Below are 22,015 nucleotides of genomic sequence, written 5' to 3' on the forward strand. Positions count from 1 at the left end.
CCTTTTATCAAATTCCTTGGGGTGTCTACTTTTCAAAAAGGGGTTATGGGGTGTTTGAGGCTCTAAAATGCCAGGATAGTACAAACTGATAGGTAGTGGGGAAATATGCCTTTTGAAAGCCTGGGAGGTGGTCATTGGATTTTGGGGGCCTGTATGTGGCTAGGCTGCCAAAAAGTCTCACATGTGGTATCCCCATACTCCATGAAAAAAGTCAGTCATTCAAAAAAGTGGCCAAAAGAATTCAATTGCACTCAACATGCCTCTGCAAAATCCTTGGGGTATTTACTGCTCTGGCATTTCAGCATCTCAAGAAATGTGATAGGCAGTCAAAGTAAAAAGCTATGTAAAATTACAATATACATACACCATAGTTTGTAGATGCTATAACTTCACAAACCAACATACATTTGAGTTTTTTTTAAACTGAAGATATGCAGCAGAATACATTAACCTAAATTTGTGATTATTTTTTATATAACCAAAATTGAATAGTTTCAGCATTTTTGGTTGTTTATAGTGCAAAAAATAAAGCCAAAAGGTGATCAAATACCACCCAAAAAAAGCTCCATTTGCATGAAAAAAAATATGACAAATTGTTTGGCAAGTGCAGTCGTGAAATACTGTACCCAGTTGAAGACCGTGCCAAAAAAAAAAATTGCCCGTCAAGGGGGTAAATCCTCTAGAGGGCAAGTGGTCAACTTGCCAGCATGTCTTGAGTGGGAAGAAAACCACACAGGCACAGGGAGAACATGCAAACTACATAGTTCGTGCCATGGTTGAGATTCAAACCAACCACTCAAGTGTTGAAAGGTGGAAGTGCTAACCACTTAGTCACTGGTGCCCCCATATTCACTACACAATTTGCATGCTCAGCCTGGTATAGTTGCAGCAATAAATTTGCACAAGACCCAGTAAATTGTTTATTTTTTTATTTAGAGTGTGTTCTGCAAAGAACAGAACATGTGAAAAAAAATGAACAAAACAAGGATTTTGCAAGATGCGATTTAACTCCAGAGACAGTCAAGGACTGAAGAATTCTGAAGCAGATTGAGAAGGAATGCTTGTGATGTTAAGACTAGGATGAAGATGCAAGTTCCAAGTTCCTTTAAATCTGGCCACAGTCAGCAATCACAAGTTTCTTAGAAGTCTTCCCTGACTGAGATCCAAAGCTTTCCATTTTCCTCACAACATCCATGCCGTCCACAACTGAACCAAACACAACATGCTTTCCATCGAGCCTGCAAAGGAATCATAATGGCAATTAAACAGCTGTTCAAGTATATATAAAAAAGCAAAAGTATACTTAATGCACATCTGCCACTGCCAAACATTGGCTCCCTATATACCCATGACTTCAGTATGGGATGGTTTCTCAAAATGAACTCACTAAAGTAGATGCAGCAATGGTCTGATGCCAAATCTGTCCCCTGCCAGCTTTAAGTGCAAGAACTCAGCTGATTCTCACCACTGCTGTCTGCTCTACCCCCTATGGTCACTGGTGCGCTGGGCTGTGGGGGAGGGGGGGTGCAGAGTTAGGGAGCAGCTGGCTCAGGCTACCAGACTGCTGACAGGTAGAGCCAGGTTCTGCTCCAGAATGGGGTGGATCCAAGCTTTAAAGTCAGGTTTTCCCACAGCCTGGACTGGCTTGGTGTCAGTCGGCTTCAGCCTATTAATTGAAAATCTGACAGGACAGAACAAACTGCAGTCCTGTGATCCACAGAACTAGAACCAACCATATGAGCTTTGGCTTGTCTCCTCAAACAGGCTTCTATTGCAGACCCCAAGTGCTAGCTATGCAAGTACCCTAGGCAGTTGTGCCCCCCCCCCCCCCTCCACAGAGGGAGTCTACGAACTTGCAAATATTTTTGTTAGCAGTCTAATACAAAATAATGTGCAGACAGTGCTGAAGTAAAGTTAGTCCGATTTCCTGCCCCATTGCCTTCTGTTTTCCCATCTTTAAGCATTAATGCTAGATGCCAGCATTAGGCTTTGTTCTAGCTGTGATTTGCATGTGGATTCAAGACTTCAATGGCAGTAGTAATAAGTAGAACACTCTAGCAAGCCAATAGTATGGGACTAGCTCCATGGCTCAATGTCAGTGGAACAGAATTACACCCCCCCATTCAATGTGTATAAGCAAAAAGTTTCAAGATCTCCACTCCAGTATGACTGATGCAGACAAGTTAAAACCACTGGCTGCCACTGCCTTCTAATGCTAGAGACAGAAAAGTGTACCTTGAGTGGTGTAATCCACTAAAGCAATTTTAGAGATGACTGGCAAGGAATATGCAGCAACTGTATGGTTCAAATGCATTGTGAGCCCAGCAAGTATCCCAGACTCAGAAGTAGCCAAATGGTGCACTACAGCCATGCTGAAACAGAAGCCCTGCCAAAGTCTTATGCATTTCAGGCTTGACTGGTTACAGTGATGCATACCAACTCAGCTATACTAAAGTATCTGGCAGTTAGAGGATGGAACTAGAATCTGGTCCTAGCTTTTCACATAGTCCACATTTAGATCTTATAAAAGTCTCAAATCTTACAGCTTGAAATAAGGGTGGGGCATTTAACCATTCTACACACCGGGAGTGCCACATTTGTGGCTTAAACTTCACCCAATAGTCTACAGATATTATAAGCAGACTGTTAGCCAGAAACTATGGTCTTTACCTTAGATACAGTAGGCTCAGGAGCACATATGCAGAGTAGTACATCAGATAAACATGCAATTAACCAAATAAACTCAAGTAAATGTCAGTTACATCCTGATCAAATGAAATGCCACCTGTTACTAGTCACAAAACAGGGATACATGAGTGCATGTCAAGATAAACCTTTGAATTCACTTTATTTGGTTTTATTCTTTTACTGTGTTCACACCAAATCAAACTTTGAAATAATGTGACTTCACTTGAAGAAATTGCACAAGTTTTAAAGTTGCATCTGTGCGACTTCATGCAGAGATGTGTATGCAACACCTGGAATTACAAAATTGTGCAGGAACCTTCTCAAATCAGCATGGCACTGCAAAGTCTTCGTAGCACCGATTTGAGCGGTTCTATTGCCAATAGGGAGCAACTTGTCATTAGATTTGAAACTGTCAAATTGCATAAGTCATACCATTGTGAACCAAGTCTTATAGGGTGCTTTGTCAACAATTTGCAATAGTAACTTACCAACTTGTTTGAGAAGTACAGATGAAGAACTGGGAGCCATTTGTGTTAGGGCCAGCATTGGCCATAGACAGAATTCCTGGTCCAGTGTGCTTCAGGGAAAAGTTCTCATCAGCAAACTTGTTTCCATAGATAGATTTTCCACCAGTTCCATTGTGGTGGGTAAAGTCTCCACCCTATCAGGAAACAATGTGATATTAATGTAACTGGTTAAGTCATCCTCTACTTACTTGCAGTTTGGAATACAGCATGTGCTCAACCAACATTGGTTTTTCCCACTGCATTGGCACACTTTGCCAAATTGCTTTTTGCACAGCCTTCCCCATTTACTCCACTATACACTCCTGGTACCAAAAAGTATAAGCGCTTTATTTGTGCAATTTACAAGCAAATAAGTTAAGACTATGGCTGTGGGAGGTAGCAAAAAAAGCATGAAAGGCATCACCCACAATGTAGGGTGAAGCATTAGGGTATAGGCTGAAAAGGCAAGAAATAGGTTGAAGAATTTTAGAGGTTGGTATGCTGTATAGCTTTACACTAAGGAAAGCAATCATACCTGGCACATGAAGTCTGGGATGATTCTGTGGAAGCAAGAGCCTTTGTAACCAAATCCTGGTTTTCCAGTGCACAACTGAAGGAAGTTCTCTGTAGAAATTAAAACAGTCATACTAAATTTAGCTGAATTATATCAACAGGACAACTGTTTAGCTCAGCTCCCAGGCTGACTACATATTGAAGTCAGCCAGACCTTTACACTTACAGAAGCCACATTGACATCAGAGCCTGATCAGACTCCATAAAGACATGGCCCTAGCATGAAACGTTCTGTGAAGCCAATTATTGTGTGGCGGGCCTTGAAGCCCACTAAACCAAAAAGATTCAAGCTTCCTTGTTCATTAGGGGAAAGTCGACGCCATTTGCTGAACATTTAGAATGTAAAGCAGCCCACAGCCATAAAGTCTTGTCCCCCCACCATTATGCAACAGCCAGACTGCTGCTATCTGCCATGGCCTGACAGCCCCTTTAATACAGAGCAAGGACCGTGCACTTATAGAATAAACCCCAGATAAGGAAGGGCTCATGTTAGACTATTGTTCAAACATGACAGTGGGGGGTGGCTACACTTTAGTATGGCTGTAAACCAATTTACCATGCAAATGAAAAACCGTGCCAACTGTCCAGATTAAAAATGTTATTGGCATATTTTAAGGGTCCATGCAGTGGCACAAAAAAAGAAAGAAAAAAAACTTCTAGGAGTTCTGTAAAACACTAAAGGGGACGTGATTGATAAGTGTTCCCAACTCTGCAGGGGTATGATCCATGACTCCCCTCACAAACATAGGCACAGCTCTATTCTTACTCTGCCCAACAATCTGCAGGTCTGGTAGGTGACAGTGAAGATCTGTTCACCAGGACTCAGATCAGCTTCTGCTGTGAGTTCACTAAATCACCATGAAAAGGGTTTTTGGAAGAGTCAATTGAATAGAAAAAAAAAAAATGTTTGAAGTACCTTTAAACATTTTGTATGAAAATTCTCAGAACATTAAATGTGTTCAAACACAGGAAATCTAGTGTACAGTTTGTGTAAAACTAGGGACTGCAAGCCACTTTGCTAGGTAGGGGACTGGGCACCTTGGCATTTATATTAACTTGAAAATGTCTGCCTGGATGTAGCCCAGTGTTTCTCAACTCCAGTCCTCATGGACCCCCAACAGGTCATGTTTTCAGGATTTCCATTTTGCACAGGTGATTTGATCAGTTTCACTGCCTTAGTAATTACCACAGCTGTTTCATCTGAGGGAAACCCTGATAACATGACCTGTTGGGGGTCCATGAGGACTGTAGTTGAGAAACACTGATGTAGCCTAACAAGTGTTAGCTCTTCATATGTATATATCAATGTGAATGTGAGTTAGGGACCATAGATTGTACACCTCTTGAGGGTTAGGGGCTGATTTGAATGTACAATATATATGTAAAGTGCTGTGTAGATGGCTGGTGCTATACAAGTACCAGAAAAAATATAAAAAACAATTTACAGCCCAATTGACTGCTAATGCAATATTAAACTCTTAAGCAAACTCTTGCAAAGCTTAACAAAAACATTACTATAAGGCCCCTTCCACATGGGGTAGGCTCTGTTGAGTTAGCTTGCTCAGCAGGGGTCTGTCTGCTGATCCCCTGCTGAACAAGCAGATGGCTGGTCTACCCACTGCTTATGCAGAGCAAGACACAGCCCTGTCTATGGGCAGTTGGGTGTGACAGACAGGTAGCAAGTTTACATTTATCTGATGGATAGGGAAACAATCCTCAGCCTGTCTTTAGTGGCTAGGATCAAATGTAGGTGGGTGTAAAATGGACATGACCATTTACATATGCTACTCAGGAGATTGGAGGGTCTGAGGTAAAACACCCAAATTGGTCTGCTAGTGTGAAAGGGGCCAAATGAGACAAGCTCACATTAGGTGAAGTAAATAAACTTGTAATGTTTAAGGAATCTGGCAACCACTAATGAATGAGCAACCAAAGTCTAAACCTTGCCCCTAAACCTCCCCACCACATACAGCATGCCAATATGAGAATGCAGTGTCACTAGCCCCGTAAAACAGATAAAGTGTCATACATACCACAGGTCTTTGGACAAACATCAAATCTCAGCTGCAAAAGGAGAAAAAAAAAAAAGTCAGAAGTGTTTATATTTGGTTACAAGAGGTTAGACTGATTGGCACACTTGTGCCAGAGGATACAGGACTGGAATGAGATGGGAAGCCTGTTTACTTAAGCTGGCATGTGGCACATAACTTTAATAGTAGGTCATAAGTAACTGCTATTCACTACACCATGCCCAGAGTCTACAGGCTTATAAACATTAAGGGTAGACACGCACATGTTCATAGCAGATTATGTTATTAGGGAGCTCTAATGCTGCCTTGATTCATTGGTGAACAGGTCTTACAGCGTGTTGACTTCATTTGAAGAACATGTGTAGCCTCCCAGTATAGATTAAAGGCACCAAAAGCAAACAAGAGGATTTAGGCTAGCAGACACCTTCAGCAATGGAGAAAACCCCCAGTACAAAGATCAGTGTTTGCACTGAACAAACCTTTGATCAAAGTCTTTTAGTACCGAGTGGTTTTCATAGTACCTTAATCTAGCATGTGTCCATTATAGGCTACTGTACAGTCCCATGTCAGACAGATTTACAGCACATATTAGCATTGTGCAACACAATAAGCTGAAACAGGTTAGCTGAACTATGGTAAATACCAGCTTGAATATTTAGCAAAAGTTGTTCAATGTCCAGCCAACTACAGTGGTGTCAACAAGTAAACCCCCCCCCCCCCACCACACCAAAGCTTGGAATCTGCTCCCAGTTTCCCAAAGGCTCTGGTATGCTCTCTCGTGTAGGATCCTAGAGCACTGGAGGTCAATAGCAGAACCAAGGCCCTCCAACAGCAAGACTGACATAGCAAAGACCTGCATCCTCACATTAGCCAGCTACGTTCTACTTTCAGAAACAAGAATGTTAGTTGTACAAACACTTCACGCCTTCTCCCACCAGCACGCTAGTCACATTAGGGCATTTCAAATCACAGGTCGAATCACCTATTCTGCCTGTGATTTTAAAACAGTGTAACAGCAATGCATTTGGAGGTGCCATTCATTTCAATGGCACCTGAAAACATGGGGCATTTTTTTGCCACAATTGTGGTGTGGTTTTCCATGCAACAAACAACGATCATGCATACAAAAATCACAGTATTCCTAAACCATTTTTGCACATCCTACAATTGTTTGTGTGATCGCAGTGCATTTGTTGTGCAGAAAAATGCCCCTCATTTTCAGGTTCCCTTGAAATGAATGGCACCTCCAAATGTGACTGCATATCTTCATTTTATCACACATGGCAATTCTGCCTGCGATTTAAAACTCCCTAATGTGAATGGAGCCTTAGTTGGAAGTCTGCTGTACAGGAGGCAGACACCAAGACACTGGTACTTACACATTAATACAAAGGTTTCACACATGGATCATTTGTCAAGCTTTATCCACAAACAAAACATGCTGCCAGTGTCTGCCCAGGATGTCACCCCAACATACTCATGTTAAGTGGGGCAGCTCCCCAGCATGGACTTGCAGAGGGCCGATTTGACTCCCACAGCCAGTGCTATATGTATCTGCATTGGGGAAGGGGGCACCAGATTGAGCAGTGGATGCTCTTGAACTATACACTGCTAATTTATGTCAATTTCAATATGTTTGCAGTTTTATTTTCTCACAATGAGACAGTCAGAGTACTAGCCTCAATGACCTTCTCTCCCTGCAGTTTATCTTTCCCCATTACCATCTTACCACCCATCTTGGCAGAGTGCTTTGCTGCCTCATACATTTACGCAGCAGTAGGTACAAGAGTGCCTAGCCACCCTAACCTACCAGGAAGGGCACTGCTATTTTTAAAAGCAGAATTCCCAGACAAAACACTGCTTAGTCCTTTCTATATGGCCTCCATAACAGCAAATCCTTACCTGCGAGCTCAAGTACACCTTGTAAAAATGTATACAGCAAGGCATACCAGACACTGAAACATTTACATGCACCAACCCTCAAAGTGAATCTGCATCGTAGGCAGTAGGCACTCTGGGCAGTCACTTAGCATTAAGGTATGCACATTTGAATCTCAAGCATGCAAAGGCTTGGGCTACCCATAGATGCAAGCATGAATATTGAAGTAAAGCACATGAAATTAGGTGCTAGCAGCCCATTATGTACCGCAAGGAATGGGGGGGGGGGGGGTTAGTCTAAAAATGTAGAAGGAAAGCGTGGAAAGATGATCTGGTACTATGGTTCAATGCAAGTTGCCAAGTGAAGCTTGGCAATGCTATAGTACATAGAAAGACTGGCAAAAAAATGAAATTTGGCTGCCTATGCTTTTTTGAATTTCCTTGGGAAATTGGTTGTTCACCAGTAGGAAAGACCAGCCCAGCATCTTATGCTTGCCCTGTCAGCCAATACAAGAGCTTCTTGCACCTCTGATCAAGGAACAGCATTACACATGAAAGGCTGTCAGATCTAAATACCACAAACAAGACCTTGCAAGTAAGCATGCTAGAGCAGAGAACTCCATGTTTCCTGCCCAAACACAGGTCATGTCAAAAGACTTTACTCTTGCAGGTTCCTTCAGATGCAAACATGTCTGTTTTACTAAAGCAAGCATGATTATTTAATAGGTCTTGAGACAGCATATTGTATGCTGGATAACATTCAGGGATCAAACCATATTTAGCTCATGTGCTCTCCAAGAATTTCCACCACTAATACTGAAAAGTACCTCATGGCATCCCAGCAACTATGCCAAGACATTCAGGAGCAGAATCTCATCCCTCAATACTGCAGAGGCTTTCCCATGTGCTACTTCTGTAACCAAGCAATATGTTGGTGAAGACCCTTGGCCATGAGGATGCACACCGTTCATAAAGTGTTGTATTTGGCAGTTCTATACCTAGGCCAGAGATCTACAAATGTTAACAGTTGTAGTATGAAGTAGTTGTGCACCGAAATGAAAATTCTGGTGCTGAAGCCAAAAATTCAAAACACTCGGCCAAAAACCGATAAGCGCAGTTTAAATAATTTTTTGGAAAAAATGCACCGATTAAAAATGTATACCCCAATTTTTGTAAAATATGAAAGGATGTTACAGCGAGTAGATACCAAACATGTCACGCTTTAAAATTGCACACGCAATAGTGTGAAACTGCAGTATGTAATCTCCATGGGTGAGGCTTTAAAAATTTCTACAGGTTAGCAGTGTAACCTTACAGGTCTAGTGTGAGAATTATTGCTCTTGGACATTTGTGGCAATACCTCGTGTGTGGCTTGAACACCATTTACACATGTGGGCATGGCCTACGTATGCATTCACCACCATGTGCAAGCACAGGGGCACTTTAAAACATTTTTTTAAAGGGACAGTGCAAAAAAAAAAATTAATAAGTTTAAAAAGTTTAATCACAACAAATGTATGCATTGCTTGCGATAGAAATTAGTGACCGATCCTCTTTATGGAGAGATGTGGTCAATAAGACCCCACATTTCCTCGGCAATGTAAAGCATTGGATAAACAAAAAACTAAACATTGGAAGCAGCATCACTCCAGTCCTCCAAGGGCAGAGTTTAGTGGAGGCCATATTTCCTTCACTAATCTGTACTCAGGATCGATTGTTTCTCAGGTAAAGCTGAGAACTACCGAGCTGCGGCCAGCTTTTTCGGCACCTGTATTTGTGCTTCATTTTCCCCCATACTGGCTGATGGGTGTTTTTGGATTAAAAATTTCAGCCACTGAAATTTCAGTGCATCCCTAGTATGACGTGTCCATTGCTTCAAAACTGTTAATTCACAAGACCATAGCTGACCATCCAATATTTTTACATTTCAGCCATCTCAAATATGACAGATTTGCTACCTCCCATGGTTTGACAACTGTTTGCAGAAGATTTCTTTAAAAAGAAAAAAGTATGGTCAAACCTCTTCTGTCAGAGGGCAGCACTTTTGCACTCTTGTGACCCAGAATCAGTCAATGGGCCAAAGAAAGCTAATTTTAAAATAAATCATTCCAGGCTCTGGAAGGAACCCAATCATTGTTGGGTACACTGCTGAGAGCTGGAGTAGTCAGGCAGCACACAGCCAAGGCAGAGCAAGTTGTATCCACCCCCTCTTCAGTGAGCGCAGTGAAGAGTAGTGATCAATAGTCACTGCTCTCCTCCCAGACCTGACTAAGCTTGAGAATGTTATCACATGACTGCTGATCAGAAATAGCTGGGAACAGCTGCAGCAGCACACCAATAATGCAGCATGTAGGAGTGTATTTTTAAAACCCAAGCATCCCCTTTAATAGGGAGTCTTGATTCTGCTGATGCCTTAAGTGCCGACCAGCACAAGACACATTACCAAAACTCACATGACAATTACATAGCCTAATTGATCTTAGTACACATTTTTGGGACAAGGAAGCTTGTTCCCAACAAAAGTTTCATTCCTCCAACACGGTCAGAAGATTCAAGAAAAGAAAACAATGTGGGACAGTTTAATGGAGAGGATATCCTTGGCAGACCGTGCATATCCAACCAAAAGACTACTCACTTTTTAAAGGCGTGCCCTGACTGCAAATCCATGGACTGCAGCATCTTTGATATGCTTTACTGATCTGACCTTTGCAAGGTCATAGTACATACTAATCTAACCTTCCAAGGTCAAAGTACATTATGAGGCAAGATCCATGTTAACTCAATGCCAACATTGAAATGAAAATGTTCCAAGTCAATGTGAAACATTAAACAGACACTGCCTGCAGTTACAGAACTGCATGTGCCAGCATGCAAAGGCCATTTTACATCTGCACCCCCCTTCACTCCAACATGTCCCAGACCTAAAATACAGATACCACTTTTGATAGGGCCTTAGCTCTGTAGAGGCACCAAACCAGAGACACAAGCATGCTAAATTCAAGAAGCCCAAGTTTGCCTGCATCAAGCAATAATACAATTTAATTTCATTTTGAGACAGGGCGGAGAACAGGGTGGTAATGTGATCATTAAGGTCAGGACAAACACTGCAGTGTTTAACATGCAGCACCCATACTGACAATGATCTAGATGCCAGCAATAAGTATTCTCATGGCAGAAGTGTAGGGATTTGGGAGATAAAGCAACTCAGACACAGTCAAGCAGATAAGAGAAAAGAAGCTGGCTAGATGACAGGATAATCCCAGAATACCTTTATAGCTGTGCAACTGATACCGACACAGGCAGGTCACACCAAACTCCCTCCATATACAGCCCCATACCAAACAAAAGACTACAGACAACTCTTTGATGTTAGAGTGGGAATAGTGAAGACCCCTGTCCTCTCCCCCCGCCCCCCCATGTCTCATTAGAGAGACCTTCCTGTAAACAGGAAGAGAGCTTTCCAATAGGAGGAAATCCCCTCCGTCACAGGAACAAGAGTTCCCCATTGGAAGATCTCTACTCCTTTTCTGGTGGAAAGGAAGTTTTGGATACTTGCCTCACTTGTCAGCTGATCACTAGGATGAAAAGGCTGAAGCCCCCCATGTGGAGCATGTACAGAAATACAAGCCCCTAATCACTAAGCAAAATTAAGCCATTTACTCCGGATACAACATACTAACAAGCCCTCCCCCAATTTATAACAGCACATATCTATGACCAAGAATCCTCCCCAATTTACAACAGCACACATCTATGAAGAATCCCCCCCCCCCCCCATTTATAACAGCACACATCTATGAAGAATCCCCCCCCCCCATTTATAACAGCACACATCTATGAAGAATCCCCCCCCCCCCCCCCATTTATAACAGCACATATATATGAAGAATCCTCCCCAATTTATAACAGCACAAATCTATGACTAGAAGGTAATGGCTCCAGGCAAGGACGTGGACATCAGTATCCAATGAAATGAAATTTCATTCTAGACCAAGTGGAGCTGGATGGAAAAATGTAAGGTAAATACATTTCTAAGGATGTCAGCTTGGGTGGGGGGGGGGGTTACATTGCAACCAATTGTTCTGGTAAGCTTTCAGGGTAGTGCACACAATGCAGTGACTGGTGTTTTTCTGCACTAGAGAATCATGTGTCCTATTCACACTGCAATGCAGCCCAGAGCTGTAAGATGCAGGCATGTGCATTTTGTTGCACACAGGACAGGACTGCATGTCAATGAACCACAGCAGTGCTTTTTGTATATTTAACGGAGCTGGTTTTTTGCTGCAATACAACTCCCCTGCTTGTTTGCAGCACTCCCTGACATGTAAGCAGCTGTGCAGCTCAGCTTACAGAAGCTGTCAGGATCCCTGTGGGCCAGAATGATGTCCTGCCCATGTGCAGGAGTGATGTCATCCTGTGCCAGCCATATATGGTTCACATACGCGGCCATGCTTTGCACAGGCATGAGAGTCCATTCATTTGAATAAACTCCTGTGCCACTCATGGAATAAGTCCCTGCTCTTCTGAAAATGCAGTCTGCACAGGAACCTCGGTTCCCACTACAGTCATGTCTTCCAGTGCAGGCGGCGTGCCGTTAGAACAGCACCCGCCCGCAGGTCCGCACTCTTCTGTGCGGGTGGAGTGGCTGCACTGATTTTTGCGCCGATCTGCAGCAGCACCACCCGCACAGATGTGAACCTAGCCTTAGTTCCATAGCCTGGACATTTAGCTTAAATTAGAACTCATTTTATTTTCATTTTGGAGAAAGGGGGGGGATTTACCCATCATTTTGCCATCTATGTCCCATTGGAGATTTCCCTTCAGTTCCTGTCCCATAGCCAAACAGGAAGTGAGGAAATCCCTGCAAATTAAGGGGATTCCTTGGGGACCCCCCGGTCACCAGAACTAGTAACCCCATTGGAAGAGTTCCCACTCTTCTGGGGACAAAAGATAAACTCTCATTGCAGCAGTGCCCCCCGCCCCTCAATACTTACCTGAGCCCAATCTCGATCCAGTAATGTGGACAACAGCCTTGGCTGTCTTAGGTCTTTACCTCCTCATTGGAGACAGCAAGAGGAAGCCATTAGCTGCTGTCAGTTACAGCCAAAGAGTAGGGATGGTGGGGCCAAGCCACAGCTCTGGGTGTGAACATACGCGGAGCAGCGGCTTGGGAACACACCTGCCCGGGTGCCCCCGACAAGAGGAGCCAGGAGCGCCAGCAAGGGACTCAAGAGGATCCAGGCTGCTCTGTGCAAAGCCACCACACCAAGTATAGCAGGTCATTGTCCAAATATATGAACCTTTAGTGTCACAAACTCCAGCTAGTACTTCAAGTCAGGGCTCTCCAAACTATGGCCCTTTAGGTGTTGAGGAACTGCAAGTCCCATGAGGCCTTGCAAGACTGCCAGCCACAGGCAGAATGGGACTTGTACTTCAACAGCTGGAGGGCCATAGTGTGGAAGCCCTTCCTTTAAGTACAGCCAGCAAACCAGTTTCTCCTTTTGGGGTTTTACATAAACAAATGTGATTAGTAAATTGTCTCTCCCCTCTAACTGAGACACTTGCAGGATAACATGCCCTGCTGAAAAAGCACTTCCTGTCCAACTGAGCAGGTAAAAGACAGACTAATGCAGGCCATAGACTGTTCATTTATCAGCCGATTTTTCATCCAAAAGAATAAATTGGCCAATTTTCACCGTTAATGGAGCAATGGCATCAGCCGATTTTCATGGTTCCTCATTTCATTTATCGTCATGCTGGAAAATGTGTGAAAAAAAAGACCAGTTTTCAAAATCACTGGTGGCAACATTTGTTTACAGAAAACGATTATTGGACGGAAAAAAAATCAGCCGATAAACTGTCTATGGTCTGAATTACAAAGGAAAGGAAGGGTTTGTTCACACTTGACTGCTTCCCAAACACCCCTATAGCATTAGGAGTTTAATGAGCTTTGTACGGGAGTTTCACAAGCGGTAAAAAAATGCTCCCCAAACGCCCAACACACGGTTTAGATGCATCTTACAAGCCTTAATACTACACCACAACCACCTACAATGAACTTAATGGCATTAACACTCTGCAAACACCAGATGTTTGAGAAGCATCACCATAGACTTGCATGGGAGGCATTGAAAGCCCTTAACACAAGGCATCAATTTTGATGCAAGGCTTCAGTGTGAACAGCACTGCATGCCACCATGTGTATCATTTTCATAGGTGTTTGAAGAGCATTAAAACCACCCCTCAGATGCCTGCTTTCAACACTAGTGTGAACTGAGCCTAAAGCAGCCATCATATCTAAGATTTGGAAGCTGCAATGTTTGTTTTTATTACATCAAGCTTTCCAATCAGTACACAGCATAGATCTGCGTCCTGAATGAAGTGACAGCCAGCAGCTCAGGGAATCTCCCAGCTACAACTCATGGAGTTCTGACCCCCTCCCTGGCAGATCAGTGCTCTCCTGATGGCGGGAAGGATCTAGATACTGACACACCTCTGGCCCCCTCCAGTGATAGGAGGGTGTGGCACTCAGGGCCCGGCGCTCAGAAGAGACAGCAAAAGGAGACATTTTAAAGATCAGAACATCCTAAAATGGACTCCCAGCCCACCCTCTCGCCAGCAGAGCCGGCACAGCTGAGGGCGGAGACAGCCGGATAGACACGCCCTCTTCCTGCACCAGTCATTGGCGGAGCCCTTTTACCTGCTTCTAGAGGCCGCCAGCACTGCAGCATTTCCGCAAGCAGCCGCTGCAGAGCGCGCCATCACACCGAGCAGAGGCAGGCGGGGTCCTCAGGGCCTGCACGGTGCTCGGTTACCTCTCCCCTACCTGTCAGAGAATTCCAGCCTTTAGGACAGAGTCCCCAGCCCTACAATACAGCGCCTCATATGCCTCCAACACACCCCATAGGAGGACAGAACACACCTCACACCCAAAAGAGAAGACGCACCACGTGACCTGGGCGCCAAGCCCGGTTTTCCGTAGCTCTACACAGCCGTCACCATTCATTCAAACTCCCCTCACCTCTATAAGAATGCGGCCTAAGAGGTTGCCGTCGGCGGTGACATCGAAGAACACCCGCTTAGTGGCCATAGTGACGAGCCGGCGAACGATTTGAAGCGCGAAATGAATGTTTACAGTCACCACTCCTTTCGGCAAGAGAACAACCCGAAAAGAACCTACAGAAGGCGGCTCCGAGCCTATTATATGAGGGGGCTGGTCACGCCCATTCCCTCCATCTGCCGAGGCTACTCGCAAAAGAAACTGACAATTCGTTTAACCAATAGGAGAGGGTCTAAAGCAAGGGAGGAGGAGTGGTATAAAGGGAGAAGGCGGGGCGTGGAGAGGCGCGGTGGCGGGAGGGGAGTGACGTATATGATGGTGAGGTGATGCGCGGTCTCCCGGTCTCCATATTGGGCTCTATTCTTTATGTATAGCGATGAGGAGGAAATGGCCTGGAATGCTTCTTGTTCGTATAGATATATAAAGACGTTCCAGTGCCGGGTTCTGACCTGTACGTAAGCTAACGGGCCTGGCCTCTGCTTATTAGTCACAGATTGCCTGAGAGAAAGGACAGTCATTTCTAGGCGGGCCCACAGAACGAACAGCAGGGGAATAGAGGTGACATGACTGACAGGATGACATTTCCCGCCTAATCCTGGGTGCGTGAGGTACTTTACACCCGGGGATGATGGGGGGTTCTGACTTCACCCTCATTATTCCAGAGAATGTGAGGAAAGTTATCATGCTATACACAGGGGGCGCCATTGCAAGTGGCTTCACCACCCCACGGCCAGGGATGTTTCACTTTTATATACGTTACGTGTACAGTACTGAGAATTCACACAATGCTTCATATACATCGATTAGCCATAACATTATGACCACTGGAAGGTAAAGTGTAGAACATTGATTATCTGGTTACAAGGACACCTCAAAGCGGGTGGGATGTAGGCAGCACGTGAACATGTTGTCCCTGAAGTTATGTTGAAAGCAGAAAAAATAGGCAAGTGTAATGCTCCCTATACACTAGACCAGGGGGTCTGCAAACTACGGCCCTCCAGCTGTTGAAAGTACTACAAGTCCCATCATGCCTCTGGGAGTCTTGCCTGTGGCTGTCAGTCTTGCAAGATCTCGTGGGACTTGCAGTTCCTCAACACCTGGAGGGCCATAGTTTGGAGAGCCCTGCACTACACAAAAAATCATTTGAAAACCGATAATTTAGACCAGGGGGCCAGTTCACTGTCCCTCAGACCGTTGGAGGGCCGGACTATAGTTTAAAAAAAAAAAAAACTATGAACAAATGCGGACACAGTACAGGGGATGACCAGGGACGGCGGGAATACTGGATTGGCCACTCCATAAGACGCACAGACATTTCCCCCCAAGTGTGTCTGATGGAGCGGAATAGTGCCCCATCATTGGTGACAGTGGGAGGAATAGTGCCCCATCATTGGTGTCAGTGGGAGGAATAGTGCCCCATCATTGGTGTCAGTGGGAAGAATCGTGCCCCATCATTGGTGTCAGTGGGAAGAATTGTGCCCCATCATTGGTGTCAGTGGGGGGAGGAATTAGTGCCCCATCGTTGGTGTCATTGTGGGGGGGGGGGGGGAATAGTGCCCCATCATGGGGGGGGGGGGATAGTGCCCCATCATAGGTGTCAGTGGGAGGAATAGTGTCCCATCATTGGTGTCAGTGGGAGGAATAGTGTCCCATCATTGATGTCAGTGGGAGGAATAGTGTCCCATCATTGGTGTCAGTAGGAGGAATAGTACGTCATTGGTGTCAGTGGGGGAAGTAATAGTGTTCCATCGTTGGTGTCAGTGGGGGGGGAGGAATAGTGCCCCATCGTTGGTGTCTCGGGGGTGGAATAGTGCCCCATCGTTGTTGTAGTGGGGGGGAGAAATAGTGCCCCATCATTGGTGTCAGTGGGAGGAATAATGCCCCATCATTAGTATCAGTGACACCAATGATGGGGCACTATTCCTCCCACTGACACCAATGACACTTGCTGACCCCTGTTCCAGCATGGTGCTGCTGCAGCCAGCATACCTGGTTGTATCAGCACGGCACACTTACCTATCAGCTGTCCTTCACTCCGGCCCTCTCCTTCACTCGATGTTCGTGGGGCCGTTCGGCTCCGCCTCCTCGCAGGTGATTGGCTGCCTGTGTGCCTTTCTTGAGCTACCGTTCTGGCGCCCAATCACCGGGGAGGAGGCGGAGCTGAGCAGTAGGAGTGAGGGAGTGGCCGGAGTAAATGAAGGAGCAGCGCTTCCTGGACTGGATCGTCGTGGGACTGGGATCGGAGCCAGGTAAGGTACAGCAGCCCCCTGTACTTAGTGTTCCTTCCTCGCAGGAAATACGCCCCTGTCGGCGGGCCGGATAAATGGCCTCGGTAGGCCGCATGTAGCCCCCGGGCCGTAGTTTGAGGATCCCTGATTTAGACTGTTCGTTCATTTTTTGTCCAGTCAATGGGTACAAATAGAGAATCGTTTTTGAGTTTTCAGAACAAAAAAAAATCAAAGTAACAGGTAGGAAAACGTCTTCCAAATGAACGATGAATTGAAAGGTTAACATGTTTTCCGCCTGTTAAAAAATCAGCCTTTTCATACTGCGCATATGTGACAAAATGGATGAAGACTCATTATAATATATAGGATTTATATAGCGCCAACAGTACGGCAAACCGTAAAGTTACAATAACCTTGAATACAGGAGGAATTAGAGGGTCCCGCTCTTTAGAGCTTACAATCTAAAAGGGGAGGGTCAAGTGGTACAAAAGGTAATACCTGTGGGGGACGAGCTGATGGAGAAAATACATGTACTGTTAGGTGGAGGCAGGATAGGTCTCTCTGAAGAGAAACGTTTTCAGGGATCATCTAAAAGTGGACAAAGTAGGGGAGATAGTCGAACAGATTGGGGTAGGGAATTCCATAGGATGGGAGAGGCTATAGAGAAGTCCTGCAGGCGAGCATGGGAAGAAGTGACAAGAGAACTAGAGAGTGATTTGGTTGGTATTTTGAGACTAGGTTAGTGGTGTGACTGAGGGACCGAGTTGTGGATGGCATTGTTAAGTGTTTTGAATTTATTCACTTGCCCTCCAGAGGATTTACTCCCATCCCGATCATTCTATTTTTTGCGATACGGCCCTGTGTTACTTTAACTGACAATTGCGCGGTCATGCAACGCTGCACCCAAATTAAATTTATGTCCTTTTTTTCCCATGAATAGGGCTTTTTTTCGGTGGTATTCGATCACCTGTGCATTTTTAATTTTTTGCACTATAAACAAGAAAACACTGACAATTTTGAAAAAAAAAACTATTTTTGACTTTTTGCTATAAAACATACCCCCCAAAAAATTTTAAAAATAAAATTTCATAAATTTAGGCCAAAATGTATTCTGCTACACGTCTTTGCTAAAAAAAAAAAACAATACGTGTAAATTAGTTGGTTTACATGAAAGTTATAGCGTCTACAAATGGAATATATACTGGAATTTTTTCTTCTTTTTTTTTACTAGTAGTGGTGGCAATCAGCGACTTATAGCGGGACTGTGGCGGGCATTCTGACACTGGGGGGAACTGACTGTCACTGACATCCCCAGTGACACTAATACAGTGATCAGTGCTAAAGAAAAGCACTGACACTGTATTAATGACACTCAAAGGGTTAACAGTGAGCTGTGTTGTGTTTTATATAGTGTGCTGTGTGTGATTTACTAGGGAGACATGCTGCTTTGTGTCATGGACGCACGATCGCCACCCTCAACATGCGACAATCACACGACCGCGACCAACAATACGTCACGCCCGCGTCGTCACACCCCAGACCTTCTCACCAAACTCGTGACCGAAGGACCGGCCGATCTAAAACCGTGATGTGACGTGCATAAGAAGGCCACACCCAGCTGCACCCTACACAGCGATTTTCCAGCTAATGGACTACAATCGGTGCCTGCAGTCTGAATGCGCTTGTTACTGGGTCGGGTTAATTACGCAACTAACCCTTCACTGCCACCACCCCTTTTTGTAAAGAGAAAGGGGAAACTCTCTTTATCCAATATACACTGTAATGGTTGAAAAGTCGCCTGTCCAATGCGGTCACCGCAGGCCGATTGGGCAGAGGATTAAACAAACACAGTAGCGTCTCTTCCAAAGGCAGGAATTCGTGAATTGCAAGTAAGCGCTTAGAAACAGTTTAACACTTTCAGAAAGAAAGATTTATTAGTAAAAGAGTCAAACAGGAGCAATAAAATATTTACAAAGAAAATGTAACTAAGATATGTATTTATATATACATAGAAAACAGCAAAGAGATAACAGGGAGAAGTTAAAAGTTTAAGTTACTTGCCATGTTCAGCCTTAAGATAAGCAGATCCAAGTTGCAGAGCGAAGGGTTTTTGATCTCCTGCTGTTACGATGTTAAAATTGGGAGAGGTGTTTAGCTTAGCTTCAGGCCTACAGCCTGTGTTTTTTAAAGTCCCCCAGCAAGGGGGGTGGCGCTGAGTAACTGGCCAATACCCTGTTTTGGGCGGGATCGTCGGATGGGATCTGCATTAAAACTGACAGCTTCATAATCCATGTTATGAAGCATAGGTGACAGCTGACCTGAGGAATATTCATTTAACTTCTGTCACCTGCCTGGTAGGTTTTATGAGGTTCGACCTTCTTTCAAGACCGGGGAAAAGACTATCTTATCTTGGTTAGGAGGTGTAATTTTACACAGGCCTTGGGACAGAGAGTTTGCTGTCTCTATGGGGGGGCTTTGTAGCGCTGGGCCCCCTGCTGCTCCAGCCTGCCAGCAACTTTTAACACTTACACATCTGTCCCTGTGCCTCTTAGGAAGGGAGGGGGTAGGGAATAAAGAATTGAGGAATACTTATAATAAAAAAGGGGAACTCCACGTCCATCTCTGATGAGCAAGTTTGCTACACTTTGTATTACTCTGCTATGCAAAGCAATACAAAGCAGCCTGTTCATGCTGACCAGGGAGAGATCTGTGTTCTTTACATACAGACCTCTCCCTTCTCAGCTCTGCCGACGATCACCAAGTCCCGGCTGAGAATCGGTGATTGACATGCTGAGGAGCCAATAGCGGCGCGGGTAGGGAGTGTGCTGGAAAAACAAAATCACGTATATATACGTGATTTTGCACATCCCTGCCGCTCTGTAGCAGTACTTCTGCTATAGGGCGGTCGGAAAGTAGTTAATTTGTTGGGTGAGTGGCAGCCAATACAGTGATTGGCAGAGAGAGGTTGAAGGCACTGAATGGTTGGTAAGGTGGATGAGCCAGGCAGCAGCATTCATGATGGAGTGGAGGGGTGGATAGCTTTTGTAAAGGTAAGCCAATGAGAAGGGAGTAGTAGTAGTCAAGGCAAGAGATAACCTGGGAGTGAATTAGGAGCTTTGTGGTGTCATTGGTTGGGGAGGGGCATATTTTGGAAATGTTGCAAGCTTTGGAAAGTGATTGGATGTGGGGCCGAAAGGAGAGTTCAGAGTCCAGGATTACACCTGGCATGCGGGGGATGGGTTGATGGTTGCGCCATTAATTTTGATTTATTTATTTCTATTGAGCGATTTATCATTTGAAATTCAGTCATTACACAATGGCAGTGACATGACTGTGACCAGGGCTAAATTGTAATGGTTAGATGACTGGGTCAGATAATCTCCAGAACTGCAGCTCTTGTGGGATGTTTCTGGTCTGCAGTGGTCAGGACTGACCAAAAGTGGTCCAAGGAAGGAGAACAGGTGACAGTTTCAATGGTAGCCGAGGCTTATTGATGCATGTGGGGAGTGAAGGCTGGCCTATGTTGTCCACTCCAATAGAAAAGCTACTGCATCTCAGGTTGCTGAAATGCTGATTTCAGTAGAAAGGTGTCAGAATAGCAATTTGTTTTCTATGAAGCTGTGTAGCTGCAGACGGTCAGGATTCCCATGCTGACCCATGTCCATAGCCAAAAGTGCCTACAATGGGAACGTGTGCATCAGAACTGGACCACAGAACAATGGAGGAAATCATGTAGCACTTTTGCAACTTGAAATTAAACCAAAAATGTGAAAACAAAATATCTATTGTCTGCATAAAAGACAGTCTCTCTCATGTCTTCTTTAGGGGACAGTATGCAGGACCATTTCACAAAACAACAAACATAAATAATGATATCTCACACAGTCAATGTATTGGTTTGAATTGGCCATGGCCCCTTTCTCTTTTATTTGTGTAAATTACATTTTAAAAATGTAATCCTACATATCCATGAATGCATCCTCTTCATTATTCCTCCTCATGTGAATAACCACCACCAGTTGTGCTCTCACCTCAAATGTATGACCCTTATATACTGAGTGTCAGTTGAGAGGGGAAGTGAAGAAGAGACATTTGAACTGGCAGCAGAGGAGTTCCTTAACCTCACTCCCTGAAACCCAGGAGAAACAATGACGAGAAGATTGTAGAAGTCACCAACAAGATCACTGAACTGCTAAAAGGAGAGTGACACTATACTTTGGAGTAGTGGAGAGCAGAGGACACTATTGGTAGATGAACAATTAATGGGACCATACCTGCAGATCTGAGTGGTGGAGAATAAGAGATCTCAGAAGAAAGAGGATCCCTTTTAAAGGGGACACAGTAACTTTATTACCTTTCAGTATATGAGGGTTATATATTTGAGGTAAGAGCACAGCCGGTGATTCACAGGAGGTGGGAGAGTGAAGTGAATGTGCAGGATTGAAGATGACATGAGAGAGACTGTATTTCATGAGGGGAATATTTATTTATTTGGTTTTCACATTTTTGGGAGTGACATAAGGTCAATAGTAGCGCAAATAATTCATTTGGAATATAATAGAAGGTGGGCTGGCTTGATATATTCAAGAATGGCTTGATGAACACAACAACAAATTTCAGGTGCTGACTCGGTCTCCAAATTCTCCAGATCTCAATCCAATAGAGCATCTGTGAGATATGCTGGAAAAACAAGTTCGAGTCATCAGAACTTTCAGGTGCCATTGTAATGATATAATCAACGTTATTCACTTTACCTGTCAGTGGTCATAATGTTATGGCTGATTGGTCTTTATACACATACCAGGGTCATTTAAAGTATAACTAAAGGCAAAACCTTTTTTTTAGTTTTGGATGGAGTGGAGATGGGTTAGAACACCTATTAGGTTTTTATTGCCCCAAGGAATTCTGTTAATTTACAGGAATTTCCTTTCACTTCCTGCTTTGGCTATGGGATAGGAAATGAAGATAAATCTTCCCATTGGAACACAATTGGCAAAACAAAAATCTGATAGAGGTTAAAACCCTCCCTTGCTCTATCCAAAATGAAAAAAA

General features: G+C 44.3%; 1 protein-coding gene across 1 annotated transcript; it reads right to left on the minus strand.

Moving 5' to 3' along the window:
- Positions 1-914: 914 nt before the first annotated feature.
- LOC149450014 (peptidyl-prolyl cis-trans isomerase-like) lies at positions 915-14,856 on the minus strand. The gene is made up of 5 exons (XM_089692439.1): positions 14,697-14,856; positions 5,801-5,831; positions 3,730-3,818; positions 3,177-3,349; positions 915-1,238 (listed from the first exon to the last, which is right to left on the minus strand). Exons 1-5 carry the CDS (start codon positions 14,763-14,765, stop codon positions 1,106-1,108), a joined length of 495 nt encoding a protein of 164 aa, XP_089548565.1. The 5' UTR covers positions 14,766-14,856; the 3' UTR covers positions 915-1,105.
- Positions 14,857-22,015: the final 7,159 nt, after the last annotated feature.

Source organism: Staurois parvus, unplaced genomic scaffold (genome assembly GCF_062004578.1).
Source record: "Staurois parvus isolate SC_StPar_1 unplaced genomic scaffold, SC_StPar_1.0 ptg000586l, whole genome shotgun sequence".
Lineage (NCBI taxonomy): Eukaryota > Metazoa > Chordata > Amphibia > Anura > Ranidae > Staurois > Staurois parvus.